We start from the raw sequence: 15,094 nt of genomic DNA on the forward strand, positions 1-15,094 counted from the left end.
GGCTTTCTTGTTGGAAGGGCACCTCCCTCCACCGCAGGCACACCGTATGCACCCCGCCCCGGCCTGCTGCCGCCAGGTTTGGGGAGGCACCCCCTCAGACCGCTGCCCTGGGGCCCCCACAGCGCCCCTAGCAGCGTCCCCAGCCTCTTGGGAGAGAGGGCTGAGGCTTGAATTGTTTCTTTTCTTTTTTTTTTAAAGATTTTATTTATTTATCTTAGAGGGGAAGGGAAGGGGAGAGAGAGAGAGAGAAATATCAGTGTATGGTTGCCTCTCATGCGTTCCCTGCAGGGGACCGGGAACTGGGAACTGGCCTGCAACCCAGGCATGTGCCCTGACTGGAAATCGAACCGCGATCATGTGGTTCACAGGCCCGCGCTCAATCCACTGAGCTACACCAGCCAGGGCCCTGAATTGTTTCTTGCTGCCGCCCTTTCGCTCCTGAGTCCAGCCCCAGGTGGAGCTCTGAGGGCTTCAGAAGGGGCTGTCCGCCAACCCGGGGAGGCTGCTGGTTGCGCTGTTCCCCGCGGAGGGGTCCTGGCTGGCCCCGCTGCCGGCCCGGCCCCTGGAGAGCAGCGGCCTCTCGGTGGCAGCTCCGCTGGTGGCCCGGGCTGAGGCCGGGTGGCGGCCGCCTTGGTGCTCCTCCCGGAGAGCCGTGCCCACGTGCCAACGGCGCCAGCTCCGCAGCAGCTCTGCCTGCACCTGGGGGCAGCCAGCAGGTGGGACCAGGCCCAGGACCCACCCCTGCCCCCGGAACCCCAACCTCTGGCTTTGAAGGACATGGGTGCCAGGGTCTGTGGGCGTGGATGCCTGGCACCCCCTGCACAGTCCCCAGAGACCAGGCAGAGGGAGACCTGTCTGGCCCCGCACCTGACCCCGGGCCAGCCCCAGACCCCCACCTACCTCCTTATTGAGGAAGCAGTAGAGGACAGCCACCAGCAGGCCCTGCAGAGAGGGGTGGTCAGAGCAGCCCTGGGGGAGGGGGGCGGCCCCCGGGGCAGGCGGTACCTGGAAGGAGCTGAGAAAGAGGTCGAAGAAGAGCTTGACAAAGCGCAGGGCGCCCTGGGCCTGCTCGTCCGTCACGAAGGCGAACACCACCTCGTGGACCCCCAGCAGGGGGATGAGGGTCAGTGTGGACTTGGCCAGCCTGTGGGGTCCGAGCCTGAGCGCCCGCACAGGGTGTCCCCTGCCCGCCCCCCTCCCCCCCACCGCGCACACCCACCGGAATTTGTAGTCGGTGTGGCGCATCTGGTGGGCGCGCAGCTTGGCCAGGAGGATGTGAAGGATGCGGATGAAAATGAAGAAATTGATCTGCACGTGGGGGGCACAGCTCAGGCCCAGCCTGCACCTCCTGGCTCCGCAGACCCTGGGCGTAGGGCGCCGAGCCAAGGACAGGCAGTGGGCCGGGCCAGTATCCTGGCTGAGTGCCGGGCCTCCCTCCCTGCCCACCCAGGCAGGATGCTGTCTGTCTCCTTGGCCACCGCAGGCCACGAAAAAGAAAAGGGGGGGCTGGAGGCCGGCCCCATGGCCCCCACACTCCTCCCTGTGGGGTGCCCGTCCTCACCACAATGGCCAGGAAGACGGGGAGGCGTGGGATCCACCAGAAGGCCATGTTGTCGTTGCGGGTCCAGCACCTGGGGGTGGGGCTCCTCACCTCGAGTCACCATCCTCCCCGGCCCCCACCGCCCGCCCCTGAGCCCCAGGGGACTCACGGGGGCCGGGCAGAGGAAGGGAGACCGTCACCAAGGACCCGCACCCTGGGCAGCAGGTTTACTTGCCCCCCACTGCCCGGAGGCCGGACTGCACAGCCTCCGCCCACAGGCCCTGCCCAGTGCCTGGAGGGGGCGGCCGGGGCCCCCGGCCCAGCTCATACTCACTGGACATTCTCGAACAGACACTTGACCACGGCCCAGGGCACCACGAACAGCATGGGGGCGCCTGCGGGGGCAGCAGCTGTGGCTCTGAGGCTGCGACTGGCCTGCCCCCCACTGCAGCAGCCCACTCACCCCAGCCGACGCCCAGGTAGAGGGTGAAGAAGCTCCTCTCGGGGCCAGCGGCAAGGCCCAGCAGGCTGTGCAGGTACACGCCCTCCACCAGCAGCCAGCAGTAGTTGGCGACCACTCCGTACTGCATGAACACCGCCGCCACCCGGCAGCCGGCCAGCGCCTGGCCGTGGGGGCAGCAGCGGGCCCGCGTGAGTCCGGGTCTCACAGCCGCCTCGCCCCCGCCTCCGGGCCCCGGGCGGGGCGGGTCCGGATGCTCACCCCGCCGCTCAGCCAGCTGCTCACACTGAGGTCGTCACCGATCTTCTGGCTGTAGCGGGTCCTGAGCAGTGCGTCCATGGCCAGCACGGAGCTGGCCCTGAGCACGAAGGACACGAACAGGTTCGCGTGGATGTAGTTGCGAGTGCAGTGCAGCCTCCTGCAGGACAGGGGGTCAGCGCCCACCTGCCCACCCGTGCCCCCCCCCCTCTGTGGCCCTTCTGGTGCAGGGCTGGTGGGCGTACCTGAGGCCCAGCAGGATGGCCAGGGCCAGCAGCAGCGCCCCCAACGAGAGGCAGTACCCCACAGTGTACATCCCCTGGAAGGCTCCGTACAGCTTGGCCACCTCCTTCTGCAAATCCCAGGGCTGGTCAGGCCGGGCTGCGTGGAGGCCCCCCACCCGGCCCCACCGGCCCCCACCGGCCTTTGCTCTGCCGGCCGCAGGCTGACCTGGACCTTAACCTCTTCCTCGTCCATCTGGCACTGGGAGGCGTTTCTCCACGGCTGCCCCTGAGGCCCACGCACCCACTGCCCGTCGGGCCCACATCTCTTGTAGACAAAGCCGTGCTGAACTGGGGGAGGCTCTGGTGAGCGTCCCGCCCACAGGCCGGCCCCAGGCCACCCCCACAGACCCCCTGCAGTTACCTTTGTGGTACCAGGGCAGGTACCAGGGGCAGGAGATGCTGGCGGTGGTGTTGGGAGGCGTGTCGGGCCAGCAGGAGTACTTGTCAAAGGTCCTGTTACAGACCAGCTCTGCAGAGGCCGGGCAGAGGAGCCCTCAGCCAGGCCCAGTGGCCCTCTCTGGTCCCCTCTGGGGACCCCTGAGCACTGTCCTCTGCTCCCCAGCACCAGCTGTCCCCAGGCCTCTTCACCTGCTCACCTCCCCAGATCCCCAGCCCCTCCTGCCGAACTTCGAATCCAACCTGCCCCCAACCCACCTGGGGTGCCCCCTTCCCAGTTCCCTTCTTGAAGTGCCTCCCTCTCTGAGGGCTGATCCCCAATTCTGCTGATGCCCTTCCAGAGCCCGGCACCAACTCTGTGGTCACCCCCTGCCCCTCTGCCCTGTGCAGGGCCCTGCTGTCTAGGCAGCTGCCAGGCCTCCCAGGCAGCGCCTCTTGCTTCAGCCCTCTGCCCCCACAGGGACCTTCAGAACTGGTCCCTGTGGTCTACTGCATCCCTGCCCTCCCCTGACCCCTCCTAGCCACGCTCAGCCTGCCCAGCAGGCAGGGGAGGGCATGAGGCACCCCAGCCCTGGGGCCAGTCTTGCTTCTATCCCCCTGTTGTGTGGCCGTGGGCAAGTCCCCGGACCAGGGCCTTCCCCACAGCCAGAGCTCCTGGGCCTGGCACAGGCCAGGTGGCGCTGGGGGGCTCACCTGTGGGGGGCGGCAGCAGGCTCAGGTTGTGGAGACACTGGTCCCCATAGAGCTTCCACTTCTCCAGCAGGAAGTCCATCACCTGGGCAGACGGGGCCTGTGTCTGGGCACAGGGAAGGGTGGGCAGAGCGTCCAGGGTCAGCATGGGCAGGCCCCTGGGTGCCAAGGGGCGGGGGCAGGCTGGCGCAGGCTCACCTGGCAGGCCAGCAACAGGAGCAGGAGGAGGAGGCTGCGGCAAGGCCGGGTGGGGGGCATGCCTCTGGGCTGCCACCCCCCACATCTGGCTGGGGCTACACAGCTGAGGCAGAGGGTCCTCGTGGGCTCACAGGCTCCTGGGGCTGCTGGGGGTCAGGGCAGCAGGGGCTGGGGAGAGGCCCCCAGAGTTAGGAGACTTAGCTGGGCTCTGCTGTGGCCACCCAAGTGTCCTGCCCCCCTAAAGCCGCCCATCTGAGCCACCGGGTCCTAGCGACGAGGTAGGGTGGGGAGAGCAGCTGCTCTTTCTCAGTAGACCCTGCCCAGTGTCCTGGCGGCTGTGCCACCCCCCACGGCCTGCTGCCCAAGGCTCTGCGCACAGGGGGGCCGGCCCCTTTGCGCCTGTGGCTGGTCCCAAAGCTGTGGCGGGGGGTCGGGCAGTGTCCCTCGGAGCCCTCACCAGCCTCCCCACCTATTCTTAGTCCCTGGGAAAGTCATCTTGCTGGGCCAGGGCAGGGTGCCGGGGCCATCCATCACTGAGGCCCCAGGGCCAGCATCACGGGGGTGGCCCCGAGCCAGCTCCCAGCCTCGCCAGAGGCCAGGAGCACCAGGCCCCCTTTCAGGGCGGCCCCTGTCCTGTGCATACCCCCTTCCCTAGGGCTGGAGTGTCTAGGTGGACCCCTGGGCCCCACCCCCAGTTCAGGCCAGGCCGGGTACTGGGTCCCGGGGTCCCAGTTTACAGGCAGCTGGCAGCAAATTCTTCCACGGAGGCTGCTGGGTCTAGAAACGAGCCCTGCCCTTGTGGGGCCTGCCCAGTCTTGGGCGGAGCCCATCTGAGCCGGGGTTCTGGGGCAGCAGCAGCCCCAGAACCCCTCCCTCCAGGCCTCTCCTGCTCAGACTGAGTCCCCTGGGGGCAGAGGGAGGGGCCTCCCTCAGGGCCTGGGTGCAGGCCCCAGAGAAGGGCCCACGGGCGTGGAGGGAGCAAGTGACGGAGGGACAGAAGGACAGATGGGACAGATGGGACAGCTGCCTGGCAGGGCTCTGCTGGGGAGAAGCCAGGAGTCGGGGGCAGGGGGTGCAGGCTGTGGCCGAAGGTTGTGTGTCTCGGGATACCCCAGAGTTCAGCCTCCTTCCGTCAGTCCCACTAGGTGCCTGTGAGTCCATTTCAACCAGGGGCCTCCCCGAGACTCACCCCTCACCCCAGTGGGACCCTGAGATGCCACCGTGCAGGGGGAGAGCTGAGTGGCCTGGCAGGCACGGGGACCACAGCGTGCTCTGGGACCACAGCGTGCTCCGGAGCCGGGTGGGCTGCCCTGGGGCTCCTCCTTCTGCCCCTCCCAGACTATTCTCCTCAGCAGCCATGGCCAAAAAGGGGGGGCTATCTGTGTCCCCCATGCCCAGCCCTGTCCGGTCAGGCAGGTGGTGGGGTCCGGAAGGCGACCCCACCAGGGTCCTGTCAGAGCAGGACAAGGGGCAGAAGGAGCGGGCCCTCCATCCCTTTGGTGGAAGTGCAGGCGAGGAGACTGCAGACACTGCCTGGGGCACCTGACCCCAGCCCCAGGCCACAGACAGCGGCCAGGCCACGCAAGGCGAGGGGAGCCAGAGGGTGGTGGGTGCTCTTGGCAGAGAAGGTGGTAGCCGGAAGGGTGAGGGGCAGGTTCAGTGGGAAAGGGCCCCCACCTCCAACTCTGCCCAGACGACTGTCTGTGGCTCTGCCCCACTGAACTCTGACCGTAAGCAGCAGCCAGCCTCTCACCTGCCGCCCCGCTGCTGGTGTGGGAGGGGTGGTGGGTGCGCAGGCTCAGGATTCAGGGGTGGCCTGGGCAGCTAGAGGCGCTGGGATCAAGGGAGGGGCTGGCTGGGGCCAAATGGACAGAGGAGATGCAGGCAGGGGACGCGGGAGGAAGGACGCTGCCCGATAAGCTGTTCCCTGTGCAGAGGCCCCACGGCAAGCGGGCGGGGAGCGGGGGGTGAAGCTGCTGGGGGCGGTCCTCCAAGCACTGAACACCTGCGCCTGGCCTGAGGGCTGGCAGCCAGGTCCCCTGGTGGCCAGTTATTCTGGGGACCCCAGGGAGGAGCAGGACCCAGGGCAGAGGGGGAGAGCCGGGTGGGCTGCCCTGGGGCTCCTCCTTCTGCCCCTCCCAGACTATTCTCCTCAGCAGCCATGGCCAAAAAGGGGGGGCTATCTGTGTCCCCCATGCCCAGCCCTGTCCGGTCAGGCAGGTGGTGGGGTCCGGAAGGCGACCCCACCAGGGTCCTGTCAGAGCAGGACAAGGGGCAGAAGGAGCGGGCCCTCCATCCCTTTGGTGGAAGTGCAGGCGAGGAGACTGCAGACACTGCCTGAACAGGGGTGCAAAGCTGAGGTTCGGGGGGTCCCTGCCCTGAGCACCCAGGGGTGAGGCTGGCTCCAAAGGATGACACCATCACAGCGCCCAGTCCTGGGACCAGGGCAAACCGCCTAACTTCCGGAGCCTCGGTTCGCCCACGTGTGACAGGGGTGGGGAGGGCTGCTTCCTGGGCAGTGGCGAGCTCTGCCACCCGAAGGGCAGGCCCCTCCCTGCCTCAGGGGCCCGGGGCCACGGACAGCCCCCCGGGGCCGCCTGTCCACAGCCCGAAGGACTTGATCTGTTGGCGGAACCAGAGGACTGAAGCCCCGGACAGTGAGGAGCCACCACAGAGGTGGGCCCTGGGGCTCCCTGTTTGTCGCCTTGCTATCCCCCGGCAGGGTGGGGGGTGGCTGGCCAGGGACCACCCTTCTCCCTTCAGGGACCAGGACTGAACCCACAGGAATGTCAGCCCAGGACTGGAGATGCAGGGCGGGGGGTGCAGTTGGGGGCTCAGGTGGACACAGGCAGGGGGCTCTTGGAGGGCCCCCAGCCACCGCCCCTTGCCCCTGGATTCACCCCACCTGCCCCCCACCTGCTGGGCTGGCCCATGCCCGGCAGAACGCACCCTCCTGAGGGTTCACGCCTTGGCCAGTGTCCACCAGCTTCCACGGGGGGATGGCGGAGGGACTCCGGGGCAGGCCTGGGGAAGGGACTCCTAGGCCGGGGGCGGGCAGGTGGTCCCAGGTGACCCCAGAGTCCGAGTGGGGCTGAGGCCTCCGAGGTGTATGACGTGGGGGCGATTTGTGAAACCAGGGCTGGGACACGGCGGCTGGGGGTGGGTCAGGGCACAGGGCTGTTGACAACGCCTGCGTCCTGCCTGCGTCCTTCACCCCCGGCCCGTGGGGGCGGGGCAGGCGGCCTGGGCGCGGGCCAGGGCACGGTCCCCCAGCACCGGAGACTGGAAAGCAGCCCTGGCCGGTGCCGGTCCTCGGTGGGTGTGAGCGCCCAGACTCCAGGGGTCCGCAGGGTCGGGTCGGGGGGAAGGAGAAACCCCTCGGCTGAGAGGCGGGCGTGGGGGCCATTGGGGCGGCGGGGCAAGGGTCACTCGCCCTCGCAGCGGGTCCAAGCGACAACCGTGGGCTTCCCGGCAGAGCGGACCCGCGGGGTGCCGAGCCCCGAGCCCCCCACCCCCGGGACTGGGGCACTGCTCGGGGCGACCGGGCTGCGGAGGACCCGCTCCCGGGGGTGTCTCCGCGGGGCTGCCCGAGGCGGGAGTCGGAGCTTAGTCGGGCAGACGGACTCCCCCGCCCGGGCCGCGCTCCCCGGGGAGAAAGCAGGTCGGAGCGCAGAGACCCCCAGACCGCCCGCCGCGTCGGCGCAGGAAGGGCCAGCCCCCGGGACTGGGGAGGGAGGTGTCCGACGAGGGGGCCCTGCCTGCCCCGCACCCCCACTCTGCGCGTCCCGCGCCGGGCCGGCTCCCGGAGTGTCCCCCTCGGGCCCGGCCCAGTGCTCACCGCGCCGCTCCGGTCGGGCTCCGCGCTCCTCGCCGGCTGCGCGCCCGCGCCCCGCGCCCCGCGCCAGCCGCGCGCAAACTTTCGGGCCCGCTGGGCGGCGGGGGCGGGGGCGGGCGGGGCGGAGCTGCGGCCGAGGGTCCGCGCTCGCGCCCCGCTCCTCCCGGCGGCGCCCCTGCTCCTGCCCCGCGGACTCGCCCCCTCGGACCCGGCGGACGTGGCGCCCAGACACCGAACCAGGAGCCAGAGGACGCACAGGTGGGGGGCGCGGCGCCCGCTCCTCTCGCTCCCTCTCGTCCCCGGGCCTCACCGCTGCTGCCCCAGGCGTCGCGCCGATTTGCTGGAAGGACTGACCCCCACACACCCCCATGGCGGCTCCTGGTGAGGCCTCCACCCAGCGCGCCGCGGAGCAGGCTGGGCTGAGCACAGGCGGGAGGGACGGGCTGCCCCAAGGGCGCCCCATTAAGCGGGGTCTCAGGGGCCCCTGTCCTCTCCGTCCAGCCCCGTCCAGCCCAGCTCTCTCAGCAGCTCCGCTGACCCCGACTCCCAGACTTGTCTCCCCAGACCCCGCGTGAGCGCGTCCTCACCTCGCCGCTCCCCTCCCCCCGGTCTGGAGCCCGCGCCCCAGCCCTGCTTTGGGGTCTTTTCCACCCCTCACCCTCCAACCGCTCCCCCCACCCCGTTCCACTCAGGGCCCAGTGACCTCAGGGCCACCAGCCCCGCGGATACTTTAGGGCCCCATTTTTTCTGGCCTTTCAGCTTCCAGGACACTGACGCTGATGCCCTCCTTCTAGAAAGTTCCCCGGGGCCATGGCTTCCCGGGCGGCCCTCCCCTCCACTGCCCCTCACACAGCACCCACCCTGGTCTCTAGCTGCCTCCAAGACCACAGGGCAGCTGTTCCCATTTCCTGGGTGCGCCCCACACCCTAGGGATGCCTGGCAGGAGCCCTGAAGCCACCACATCCTGATTCCCCCTTGCGTCTCCCTGGTGGGGTCTGGGCCTCTTCCGCCCTGCTAGCCACCTTCTGACCACTGCCGCCTGGGACTCCCTGCTCTCTGCCCTTCTTCTCCAGGGCCCCTCTCCCTACCTCCCTTCTGTTTTCGAGGCACTGGAACCCGCAGCCCCTGCCCCACGTGGCGCCCAGCTCTCCAGCTCCCAGAGCTGAGCCAGCACTGGTCCTGCTGCCCTCTGAAGCCCCAGGAGGAGGGGCACACCTGGGGATGCGCTCCAGACCCCCATCCTTACCATGCACCTGAAGCCCTGCCCCCAGAGCCACCTTTCTGTGTCAGTTCAGGGGATGGCCAGAAGGCAAAGGTCAGAGGCAAAGGTCAGGGAGCTGGGTCCTGCCGGCAGAAAGGCTGCCAGCGCAAAGGCAGGGCGCTGGGGTGGAAGGAGGGGCCTTCCCAGCGTGTGCAAAGGCTCTTCCCTCCTGTCCCCTGTCCCACACCCCTCCTCTGGCTGCCCCCGCCTTTCCGAGGACGGTGCACCCCGTGGCCAGCTCAGGGACGGGCCAGTCAGAAGTTCCCTCCAGCGCTGGTGGTTCCACCAGTGAGTGGGGTGGCCATGAGGGTCTGAGCAGCCGGTGGTCCCCACTGGGTGGCCCTTCCTCCTCTGCGGCACACCTACCCCAGGACAGCCCCGGCTGGGCCTGAGCCCAACAGTCTGGGGGAGCAGCGGATGGTGGAGCCGGGGCCCACCCAGCAGGAAGGGATGTGGAAGAACCAGTGTGGGTGTACCAAGTGGGGGGGTGGGCGCAGCACCTGAAACGTGTGGTCACAGTGGGGAGCAGAGGGGAAGGGGGCCTACGGGGTGGGGGCTCCTTCCCTAGGCAGGGCCGCCTCTATTTACATAACTGAATTCATAACACATAAACAGAGCGGCCTGGGAACGCAGAGGGCTGGGCCTTCCCACAGAGCTGCCTGGGCACCCAGGAACCAGGGAGGCGCTGCTCTCTGCTGACCCCCAAGGGTCCTGTTGGGGGCTGTAGCCCTGGAGGTGTGCTGACCCCTGTGTTCCAGGGAAGGTTGGGGTGTGGGGCCCCCCTCCCCTAACCTGTTTCCCCCCGAACCCCCAGTGCTAGCTCCGACTGCCTGCCCAGGGGGCTGGGGCGTTCCACCACGTTCTGGGGCTGGCACTGCCCCCAAGGCCTGGCATCTGCCTGCCTGCCAGCCTGGGGGACCACACCCCCCCACCCCCTGTTCTGGGAGGCAGACGATGATGGAGAATAGCAAAGCAAGAGGTGGCCAGACAGGCGGTGCCGGCAGAAACCAGGGCAGAGGGGTCGGGTTGGGAGGCTGTGGGGATGGAGGGAAGAGACCGCGCCCCAGGGACAGCTGCTGGTGGCAACTCAGGCCCCTGTGCCCTGGTCGCCTGACCGTGCCCTGGTCGCCTGACCGTGCCCTGGCTCCCCTCTGTAGGAGCTACGACGCAGGCACTCCGTTCTCTGAAGAAGTCCCTTCGAGCTGCTGTGTGGGCCCCTTGGGCTGCCTCGGGGCACAGGCAGCAGGAATCCAACACCGCCCCTCCCCTTTGCTCGTGGGCACCGAGCTGTGCCGCTCTGGGGCCGGGCCAGCGAGACTGAGGGCCCCAGACACATTTGAGAGACAGAGGCAGCAGAGAAGAGGACAGTGGAAGAACCGGCTGGCACAGGGAACAAAAGAAAATTCCAGAGACGTCGTTTTTAAAAAAATGTTTTTATTTATTTTTAGAGAGGGGAAGGGAGTGAGAAAGAGAGAGAGAGAAACATCAATGTATAGTTGCCTCTCACGTGACCCCCCCCTGGGAACTGGGCAACGACCCAGGCATGTGCACTGACTGGGAATCGAACCAGCAACACTTTGGTTTGCAGAATGGCGTTCAATCCACTGAGCTACGCCAGCCAGGGCTCAGAAAGGTCTTAACAACACGGCTGGCCTTAGCGAGACGGGAAAGATGAAGGACACTTCCCACCCAGACAGGCACTTGGGCAAGCAGGCAGAGAGCGAGACGGAGCCCTCGGAAACCGAGACGTACTGTCTGCAGTGCTCAGAATATGGGGGACAGCTGGAAGGACGAGCTGGGGACCTCTCTCGAAAGACAGCACAGGGCGCTGGAGACGGAGGCGAGGAGAGAGGAATGGGGGGGGGCAGCTCCTGATGGAAGGCCCGGCACTCTCGCTGGAGGTTCAGCAAAGGGAGCAGAGACTGGGGAGAGGCCAAGGACAATAATGGGAAGTGTGGCCTGGCGGGCGACGTGCAAAGAAACAGCGAACAGATGAACCAGCGAAAAAATGCGTCGCGGTGAAATGTCAAAGTAACCAGAATGAACCGAAGGGACCGGGAGTTCTGGAGGAAGCAGGTTTCCCCGGCCTGAGTGTGGTCAGAAGGACACCTGGCTGTGCCCACCAGGGCACACTGCCCTTGTGCCAGGGCAGAGGCCGCAGCTCCTGGAAGCCAGAGGGTCATTCTCGAACCTAGAGCCGGGCGGGCCCTAACGGAGCAGCGCTCCGCTGCAGGGTAAACCCCGGAGGATTTTTGAGGCTTAGTCCAAACACCAGAGGGTAAAACCACCCATAAATCATTCGTGTGCCGGCCACACGTTGAAACCCTCTTTCCGACCTAGGGGTCCACAGAAGGCATTAGGAAGACTGACTTTGCCTGTTCCCTGTTGTGGACGTAGCGGGAGAAACTTAAGATGACTGCGCTGCGCAAGCCCGCGCCCCCCGTGGACCGGTACACCCAGCGCGCCTGACCTCCACGGCGAATTTCCCACCGTGAGGGTATGAGCCTGAACCGTGAGCCCCACAGAAGAGCACAGCACCCCCGGACCCGGAGACCCGTCCCCGACTGGGCCACCTGGCCACCAGGCCAACGGCGCAGGTCTGATTGAGCGCCGACTGTGGCCGGGCGCCAGGGTGGGCAGGGACACGCAGTACAAAGCAGTGCGTGCTGACTGCGATGCCGGGTTCTGATGAGGGCTGGGAGGAAAAGTACAGCAGGGTAAGGAGACAGAGTGAAGAAACTTCAATTTTACTTTATTATTATTACTATTTTAAAGATCAACTTACCTTTAGAGAGAGGAGAAGGGAGGGAGAAAGAGAAGGAGAGAAACATCAGTGTGTGGTTGCCTCTCCTTAGCTCCCTACTGGGAACATGGCCCCCAACCCAGGCATGTGCCCTGACTGGGAATCGAACTGGTGACCTTCATGGTTTGCCGACCAGGATTCAATCCACTGAACCACACCAGCCACACCAGCCAGGGCTCCCCTGACTATTTTTATCACTGGCAATTGTACTTCCTAATCTATGAAGTACTTGTATCTATTTTAGATAGTTTCTTTTTAAAATGTTGTGAAGCACTTCAGACAAACAAAAGTATACAAAGTCTCAGTTGCCTGCATGGATAGCTCAGTTAGAGCGTCATCCAGATACACAAAGGTGGCAGGTTCGATTCCCTGTTGGGGCGCATACAGGAGTCAACCAATGAGTGTGTCAACCAGCCGCGGGCTCCTGAGGGTGCGGTAGCTCAGAGGCCAAGCAGTGGCACCAGATGTGACAACGCCGGTGTGCCTTGGGGGCAGGGGCGCTGGCCGGACCTCGATAGGCACGCAGCGTCTTTGATGTACAGTAAAGTGAGGCAGCCCGTGTTTGGTTTATTACGCGTTTATATTATTACACTATTTATTATATTTTATTGTGTTTTGGCACAATAAAAGATTTGAGAGGTGTCCGACGCGGGGATGTGGTGCCCATTGGATCCTGCTTCATTCTCAGCCACAACGCCCACTGGGTCACGGACCTGGAGCCCCTCGGGGGAGGAGCAGCAGGGACCCTGCAGACACAGGACCCGCGACCCTCCGGCGGGAAGCGGCAGGTGAGCCTGGCACTCCACACTCCCCCCGGGAGCGGGCTGCCCACACCCGGCCTCGCCCCGGGCACCCGAAGGCTCCTGCCCCCACCCGTAAGCCCAGTGTCTGGAAGCGGGCCATGTCGGCGGGGCTGCTGCTGCCGCGCGGTGTCAGAAACTCAAGTCAAGGAGGCTGGAGGGACCAGTGGACCAGGACAGGACCGGGTCCAGCCTCAGCCCAACAGGCGCAGCCCCAGGGTCCAGGCCTCCAGGGAGCACAGACTCCCATGGTGTGTGGGGGTGGGGGGCACCTGGGCTCCCGGGCCTGTCGTGGGAGGTGGGGCTCCGGAGAACTAGTCACTGACTCCTTCCTGCCACTGGGGTGTGGCCCCTGGGGTGGCTTTGGGGGCCAGCGGAGGCAGGGATGGCTGCTTCTCCGGTCCTGGCTAGTGTTGGGGACTCTCAGTGATGGGGAGAGAGGACAGCCCAGGACAGGGGTCCAGGGCTTCTGGGTAACCCTCGTGGGGTCTGGCTCTGTCTCTCGGAAAAGAAAGCTGCACTCGGTTGGCTTTCGGGGGGTGAGGGTGCCCCTAGTTGTCGACAGGACAGAGTGGGGCAGGGGCAGGACTCTCACTTCCCTCGTCCCCAGCCCGGCTCAGGCCACACAGGCCCACGTGTCCCTCCAGCGCCACCATCCGTCACCCCGTGCACCCTGCCCAGCCCCTCCTCCCTCCCGTGTCTGCCCCAGGCTCGCAAGAGCAGGGGCAGGTCGGCGTCGACCACGAGCCCCCAGATCGGGCAGCTGAGGCGCGGAGGGCACAGTGGCCTGCATGAGGCCTGCGCTCTGGTGCCCTGCCGCCAGCTGCCCTGTCTGTGAGGCCCCCTGGTGCCGGCTCCTCCGCTGAGTGAGCGGCCTGGACCGGATCTGGGCCCCAGCGTTTTCCAGAGTGGGTTCCGCAGACCATTTCTGTTCCCGGCCAACCCTGGCACTCGATGCTGCCCCACCCTTCCTCTGTTTACTCCCCCCCCCACAAGGTGCCCGCCAGGCCCCTCCCGCAGCCACAGCACCCACTGGTCACCTCACCAGTGGCGATAGGCCCTCCTGGCCGTCGGCGTCACCTGGCTGCCACCCAGTGGCCACTCGGGGAGTGACAAGCCTCTCCCGGGCGGCCACAGGCCAGGTGGGCGGTGAGCGCGGTTGGGCAGGCCTGTGACCGCAGGGACAGCCCTGCTCCGCCAGGGCCAACTTCCCAGCAGAGTGCAGACAAGTAGATGGGGCGGAGGCTCACTCCCGCCCAGCCTCACGGGTGCTCCTGCTGCCCTGTCAGGGACTCACCCTGGGCAGAGGGACTCACCAGGACAGGGGCATGTGGCCAAATCACCCGTGGACACAGCTGTCCCAGGGCCCCCTCCACCCCGTCCCTCCCTTCTTCCCTCAGTTGCAAGGAGTGACCACTAAGGTGCAGTTGACAGTTGTCAGCACATTCGCAGAGTCGCACGACTGTCACCAGCCAGTCTGAGGACATCTCCTCACATCAGAAAGAAGCCTCTTGGGCTCTGGCCCCCGCCCCGGCTCTAACCCGCTGCTGAAACACCCCTGTTGGCGAACTTGCCCGTGCCAGGGCCTCTCATGGCGATGTTTGTCCTTGGCGGAGAGCAAGGTCCCACGGTGGGTCCATGCGGCGGGTACCAGGCTCTGTGCTTTGTCAGGCTGGGAGCGGCTCGCCGCTCACTGTCTGCGCCGCCTGCGGTTTGCTTGTCCAGCTTCCGCTGCCCGACATCTGGGCGGTTCCCGCCTTTTGGCCACTGTGAGTGCGGCTGCTGTGGCCCCGGCCCCGCAGCCTCTTGTGCGGCCACCTTCCCGCGCTCTCAAGTGTCCACACACCCAGGAGAGAAATGGCTGGGCCAGGTGCTGACTCTGTGCGATTGTTGAGAACCACCGGCCAGCGGGGTCCTCTTCACACCTGAACCCGACCTGCACCCGGGCCCTCCCTCCGCTCCTCGTTGGGGTCTCAGCCGGGGCCAGCCGGCTCCCGCGCCCCTTCTTGCAGTCCATGGGAGGAGAGTCCAGGCCTGGAGGCCCCAGGAGAGCGAGCTCGGAGTTTCAGGGCGCACGGCACGTGCTCCCCATCGTTAGGCGAAAGAACAAGTCCTTCCAGCAGGTGAGGACCCCGAGCGGTTTTAGCTTCCAGACTGGGCGGTGATAGGCAGGGCTCCCTAGTCTCCCCAACTTTTCTGTCAACAATGTCCTGGTTTTGCTGTTGGGGGCTCTGCCCCGACTCAGTCTGGGGGTGCTAGACACCCAGGCTCAGATGGCCAGCCTGCGTTTGACCCAGGTGGGCAAACAGCTCAGGTGCTCAGGTCAATGAAACGTCACCCAGGTCCCCCTGCCCCCGTCCCCGTGGGGAATTGGAGCTGGTGGAATGCGGCCACAGTTGGAGGAGAGGCTGCCCGGGAGTGAGGCCACGCAGACGATGGCCAGGCTGGGACAGAAAAACAGGACTGGGTGAGGCACCTGGATGGAGCCAGACCTGAAGCCGGACACCCAAGCCTTTCAGTTCTGTGAGCCAACACCTTTCCTCTCCCCCCACCAGTTTAAACCGGTCAC

General features: G+C 66.4%; 1 protein-coding gene across 8 annotated transcripts; it reads right to left on the bottom strand.

Moving 5' to 3' along the window:
- Nucleotides 1-137: 137 nt before the first annotated feature.
- GCGR (glucagon receptor) lies at nucleotides 138-8,999 on the bottom strand. 8 transcript variants are annotated; one of them, XM_037068699.1, is made up of 16 exons: nucleotides 8,796-8,840; nucleotides 4,088-4,093; nucleotides 3,827-3,994; nucleotides 3,632-3,734; nucleotides 2,904-3,011; nucleotides 2,709-2,830; nucleotides 2,504-2,625; nucleotides 2,262-2,418; nucleotides 2,004-2,163; nucleotides 1,875-1,935; nucleotides 1,562-1,631; nucleotides 1,220-1,308; nucleotides 1,006-1,144; nucleotides 901-942; nucleotides 406-699; nucleotides 138-166 (listed from the first exon to the last, which is right to left on the bottom strand). In XM_037068699.1, the coding sequence occupies exons 3-15, from the start codon at nucleotides 3,884-3,886 to the stop codon at nucleotides 472-474; spliced, it is 1,461 nt and encodes a 486-aa protein (XP_036924594.1). In that variant the 5' UTR covers nucleotides 3,887-3,994; nucleotides 4,088-4,093; nucleotides 8,796-8,840; the 3' UTR covers nucleotides 138-166; nucleotides 406-471. The 8 variants fall into 8 exon arrangements, with proteins under 8 accessions (XP_036924594.1, XP_036924600.1, XP_036924607.1 ...); XM_037068705.1 differs by lacking the exons at nucleotides 4,088-4,093; nucleotides 8,796-8,840 and adding an exon at nucleotides 8,908-8,999; XM_037068712.1 differs by lacking the exons at nucleotides 4,088-4,093; nucleotides 8,796-8,840 and adding an exon at nucleotides 8,877-8,901.
- Between the last annotated feature and the right edge of the window lie 6,095 nt (nucleotides 9,000-15,094).

This window comes from Sturnira hondurensis, unplaced genomic scaffold, assembly GCF_014824575.4.
Source record: "Sturnira hondurensis isolate 20B ecotype Veracruz unplaced genomic scaffold, ASM1482457v3 Scaffold0001221, whole genome shotgun sequence".
NCBI lineage: Eukaryota > Metazoa > Chordata > Mammalia > Chiroptera > Phyllostomidae > Sturnira > Sturnira hondurensis.